This window comes from Bidens hawaiensis, unplaced genomic scaffold (genome assembly GCF_021521415.1).
Source record: "Bidens hawaiensis isolate Kalapana, Puna unplaced genomic scaffold, B.hawaiensis_p1.1 tig00007983_1, whole genome shotgun sequence".
NCBI classification, from domain to species: domain Eukaryota; kingdom Viridiplantae; phylum Streptophyta; class Magnoliopsida; order Asterales; family Asteraceae; genus Bidens; species Bidens hawaiensis.
This window is the reverse complement of record NW_027491557.1, coordinates 729,731-735,472: the sequence shown is the minus strand read 5'-3', so window position 1 is coordinate 735,472 and position 5,742 is coordinate 729,731. Positions and strand designations below refer to the sequence as shown.

The window sequence follows — 5,742 nt, the reverse complement described above, 5'->3', positions numbered from 1 at the left end:
ATGGTGGTGAGGCAACCACAGGTGCTGGTGACCTTACCAGTAGGGAGGTTACCAAGGCTATGGGGAGCCCCCCCCCCCCCCAAGAAGATTAGATTGACCCGGCTTCAGGATCGGGTCAAAAGTAGGGCTTCTGCGGCAACCTACAGGTAATTGGATGCATACTATTCATAGACTCATGTACACATCTAACTTTTGTTTCTGGATCAACAGCTGCTACTGCGCCGCATCCATCTTCTCCGCCTCCGGAGGCTTTGCAGAAGGTTGGCGAGGATGTGCCTCCCTAGGATGTCCATATGCCGCCACCTGAGGTAGTGGTGGAAACTGAGGTTGTGTCTCCCCAAGATAAAATTGAGACTCCTCCAGTTTCCACGGGTGAAAAGGGGGAATCCTCCAATCCTTGCGGAGGCTAAGGATAAGGGGGGCCCCGCGACGAATGGAATGATAGTGTAGGTTTATCAATGTATTTCCTTTCTTGTTTTGTAATCTTCTTGTACTTATGAAATGAAATGGACTATATTTTTCACTCGTGTTGAACTTTGTGTTTATCGAGAGGGTTATTCGGATCACCGATGACTTCCCTATCGATGACCTGTCCACCTATAGTTGTGACTTGTCTTTTTCGTGTTCTTTTTTGTAACTTGTATTCCGATAATGTCTGACGTGTCAGCCAAAGCATTCAGTTTTTCTGGTTACTGTAGAACTAGTAGTTCGCCGATTATATCTGAGATTTGACAGATGTGACAGGTTTGCCTTGTGCAGAAAGAGTTCTGACAGCTGGCTCGCGCCGTGTTTTGAGATTTTAAATTTTCGACTTTTGGTTTTTCCACCCAACGTGTCACAGTCTGATTGGTAGATTGTTGCGTTGCAGTATTTCACGCATTAAATGTTGCCACTATATATCCGTCGATCTACCTTCGTCTTCTTTATTTTGTGTTGAAGAGCCATATTAACCTTCGCCGGAATTCCTGAAGTACTTCTCTTCTCCTTTAAGAAATTTCTGTTATCTGATTTCTTAGCAATCATAGCTCGTTGTAATCAATATTTGGCCGATTACATGGTGTCGACGAAACCTGATTATCAAACTATTGACTCTGTCACCATTGATTGGGACGTTAAAGGATTTCAGGACGTCGTCAATGCTTACGGTATTGCTCCAGAATGGGGGCCGGAATTTCCAGCTCCCGGTTCGACGGCGAGCCGACCTCTAGTGGGGAAGATGGCTGTGTTTTCCGAGTTCTTCAGCTCTGGGAATCTTCGATTTCCGCTTACCTGGTTTCTGGGTAAGCTGATCACTGGGAATATGATTCATATTTCCCAGCTTCATGCATCGGCGGTGATGCGTATGCGCCATTTTGAATTTTGTTGATGGGCACATGGCATCGTGCCTACCATTGACAAGTTCGGTGTGTTCTACCGTTTGCATGGTAGGGGTAGCCGGTATGTTTGCCTTCCGACTGATCGGAAGGTTATTGCTGTGGATACGCCTCTCCTGGACCCTCATTGGGCCAGGAAATTCTTTTGGATTCGGGAGGATGTGGTCCCGTCATCCATGTATTGGCATTCGGAGAACCAGCCATTGCTTGCCCTTCCATTCGTTGATCGTCCGGATAGGCATGGGTGGTATCAACAGTTGACCCACATCCCTACTTCCATGCGCCCCATCCCTGAGTCTGCCCTTGTGAGGGCTGGGATGAGCCGCCTGTGGCCTTAACCGGACGAGGTGCCGTATTTCCGGAAGCCGGATGGTTGTAAGTAAATTCGTAATATTTTATAGGCTTATCCCGGTTTCTAACCTTGGTTTATTATGCAGCTGAGGGTCTTCTGCTGTCTGTTCTTCTCGTGGGTGTGCCTAGGGTTATGCACGTGGCTGCCCGCGATAAGAAGGAGCTCCCTATCCTGGACAAGACCAAGGATAGTTTTTTGTTTCCTCAACAAACCCGCTAGGAGCCTGTAGTCTCTAAGGGCTTGTTTGCGATAGGTAACTTGTCATTGATAAGGCCAAGGATAGTCTTCTGCATCCTCTCACCGGTTAACGGATGTATTTGTGATACAGCCTTTGGTCGTAAGAGGAAGGAATCATCCTCAAGCAACATTCCGCTGGTGGTGGCGGTTGGAAAGCAAGGAATGGACCTTCCTCTCCTCCGAAAGCGAAGAAGATTCGTTTTTGCAATCGTGTTGCAGTTTTCACACTAAAGGTACCGCATGTACTTTCCGATGGATTTGTTTTTACTGATTAGCTGCTTACTTGGCGGTTTGTTCTTGTGCAGCCCCCGTTATCCTCTTGGACTCTCCTCCCACTAAGAGTGACCTTAGCCGACGGTCCTCTGTTGGTAAGGGGCAGTCCAAAGAGGGTTCAACTTCTTCTGGTGCCCGGAGGTTGGAGTCGCCACCTTCGCCTCCTGCTCATGAAGCTGAGGAGCCTTCCGAGCGGGTGATGGTACCTCCCCCGCCTCCTCATGAATCCGAGAGGGGGGAGGGGGCCGTATTATGCAGAGCGGTATTATTCGACACGTCCCTGAATGGAATCTGACTCCTTCCTCGCAATATTCTGATGGGGAGGTATGTTTTGATTTCCTTCATAAGGGCGTGCCCCCTGCGGAGCGTGAGTATCAGCAGAACCGGTCCCGGGTATCTATTGGCAATTCGTATATATATCATCTGGCCAACCTGGTTTCCACAACCCAAGAGATATACCGGGACTGGAACTTCATGTGGCGGAACTAGGGTTCTCAGGAGAACCTGTTAGAAGAGCTCCGGGCAGAAAGAGAAAAATATCGTCTCACGGCTAACACCGAAAGGTGGAAGTTGAGAGCTTCTGAACGGGCTCTTGCGCAGGAGAGGGGGCGGCGAGCTGCTGCTACTAAGGATTGGGAACAGGCGTGTCGGCGGCAGAATGCTGCACTCGAGGCCGCACGTGCTCTAATCCGTGCCTGTGAAGCTGAGCTTGCTAAGGTAGAGGAAGCCAAGCATGATGTTGAAGCTCACCTTGCAGCTCAGGAAGAAACTATCAGTACCCTTCGTGCTGCCGCTGCTGAAAGGGATCAATTTATTGAAGACCCGATCAAGGAAAATACGAAGTACATTGGTGAGCAGGGCGCTCTGAAGTTACATGCTAAGGAAGCTTCTTCTGACTGTGCTTGGTTGATGCGGGAAGGTTTTCCCAAGGTATGGGTTCCCCTGTCTTTATCATAACTTGTAAATTTGTTTTACTAATTCTTGGATCACTTCCGTAGGTTATCTCCCGTATCCACAAGGGAGATGAGTTGGGAAACTGCCTTGCCGACCTTCTATGTGCGTCAAGTGATTCGGGGCGTAAGGCGGGCTTCCAGGAAGGGATAACCTTTGCTCAGGAGGGGCGTCCTTTGGAGGAGTTTGACCTTCAAGGGGTGGATGTGGATGGGAAGTATGGTGCGCAAATGGATACTTTTGACCAACTGCATTTTCCCATCCAGGACGCTATCCAAAGCTTTGCTGAGGCGGCGGATGGCGTTCGCCAATTCCGCGACTATCTTCGTGAAGAATAATTTTGTTGTATATATATATATATATATTTATTTATTTATTTTAGTTCCTGTAATCCCTTTTTTGAATGTATATATGGCATGGATTTTACGTTTTGTCTTGTATGAGTACAATATAAATGTGTGTGAGCTAAATCCTTCATGTATCCAAAATATAGGATTAGGATAAGTATTGGCACGCAGGCCTATCCGCGCAAGAACTAATATTGTAAGAAATTTAAAATTGGATAATCGCACAACTATATTCGTATTAATATCATTTTGAATAACGAAATTTGGTACGCAGACCGAAATAATAGGCACGCAGGCCAGCAGAGAGGCACGCAGGCTTGGAAGAAAATTACATATAACATCTCCGTAGTTGTGCGACGTTCCAAGTCCTGGAATAGGGGTGCCATCCATTCTTTTCATTTTGTATGCGCCCTTTCCCAGTACTTCGTCAGTTTGGTAGGGGCCTTCCCAGGTTGGTGCTAACTTTCCTGGTGATTCAATGTTTGATGCTTCGTTGCTTCGGAACACATAATCGCCTTGGTTGTACTGCATAACTTGACTCGTGCGTCATAGTATTTCTGGAGTTGGTGTTTGTATTTGCTTTCGCGTATAGCGGCCAATTCTCTTCTTTCTTCTATCCAGGTTCAACCGGAGCTCTTTTTCATTATCGGCGACTAAAAGCATTTGTGCGGATGGGACACCGACTTCAGCCTGGATCATTGCTTCTGTTCCGTAAGTTAAACTGAACGGGGTTTCTGAATTACTTGTTTTCTTGATGGTTTGATGTGCCCATAGAACATGAGGCAATTCGTCAATCCAGCCCGTTCATTTGGTTCCCAACAGTGCTTTTATGCCTTCCTTGATACTCTTGTTTGCTCGCTTTACCTGCCCATTGGCTTGCTGATGGGCTACCGATGTGAACACTTGGTTGATGTGGAGCTCCGACAACCACTCTTACTGGGTTTTGTCAGCAAACTGGGTACCGTTGTCACTTACTATCGTCTGGGGAAGACCAAAGCGGCAGATTATGTATTCCCACGGGATGTGAGCAAGTGGTTTGGCTTCTACCCACTTGGTGAAGTAGTCGATTGCCACGAGTAAGAATTTGACCCGCCCTAGCGCCTATGGGAATGGTCCCATGATATCGATGGCCCACTTCTGAAAAGACCACGCCGAGATTACTGGCACCAGATGATTCTGTGATCTCAAGGTTTGAGGCGCATGCCTTTGACAGGCGTCGCACTTCTGGACTTCCTTAACTGCATCCATGTGTATCCCTGGCAAGTAATACCCAGCGTTCATTATTTTTGCTACGACCATCCTTGGGCCCGCGTGTAAGCCACAAATGCCTTCATGGATTTCTTGTATTACGTAGTTGGATTCTTCCATGTCTACGCATCTGAGTAATGGGCCTAGAAATGATTTTCTGAACAGGACCCCATCATGTATTTGATACCACAACGCCTTATGGCGGATCTTTCGTGCCTCTGCTTTGTCTTCCGGGAGGATACCGGAGGACAAGTAAGCCCTGATTGGTTCCATCCATGACGTTGTTTCGGTTTGGATGACCAGAACTTGGCGTTGAGGAACGGACGGAGCGTCCAAAACCTCGATTCTGACATCTCTGCCCATGTGTTCAAAACTTGTGGATGCCAATTTGCTCAAGGCATCCGCGGGTCGATTTTCGCTTCGTTTAATGTGGACTACGTTCACGAAGCAAATTGTTGCATGAGGTCCTTTTCATGGGATAGATATGAGGACATAACATCGTTTTTTGCCTCATAGGATCCTGATACCTGTCCTGCAATGAGCAAAGAGTCGACCCGTGCCTCTAAGAATTTCACACTGAGCTTTCTCGCGATCCGCAGCCCGGCCAAGAATGCCTCGTATTCGGCTTCATTGTTCGTTCTTTTGAAGTTTAATTTGATGGCATAAGTGAATTCTTGGCCGTCTGGGTTGATCAGTTTCAATCCGGCGCCCGACCCTTCCCCGCTTGATGCTCCGTCCGTAAACAGAGCCAGCGCTGACTTTCGTCGGAAGGGATCGGGGGTTGTTCTTCAACTAAACATTCCTGAACTTTACATGTTGGTACTTCTGTGACGAAGTCTGCCAAAACCTGACCTTTGATTGCGGGTCTGGGTTTATACTCAATTGAGTGTTCACCCAACTCGATTGCCCACTTGGCAAGTCTTCCGGATAACTCGGGCTTGGCCAGCACGTTCTTCAACTT

At 47.7% G+C, this 5,742-nt stretch overlaps 1 protein-coding gene across 1 annotated transcript; it reads right to left on the bottom strand.

Annotated features, from left to right (window-relative positions):
• Window positions 1–4,634: 4,634 nt before the first annotated feature.
• On the bottom strand, window positions 4,635–5,144 carry LOC143636492 (uncharacterized). The gene has a single exon (XM_077104074.1). It carries the CDS (start codon window positions 5,142–5,144, stop codon window positions 4,635–4,637), a length of 510 nt encoding a protein of 169 aa, XP_076960189.1.
• Between the last annotated feature and the right edge of the window lie 598 nt (window positions 5,145–5,742).

Coding starts and splice junctions, on each gene's coding strand:
- LOC143636492 (XM_077104074.1), bottom strand. CDS start 5,144: ATGGGCAGAGATGTCAGAATCGAGGTTTTGGACGCTCCGTCCGTTCCT.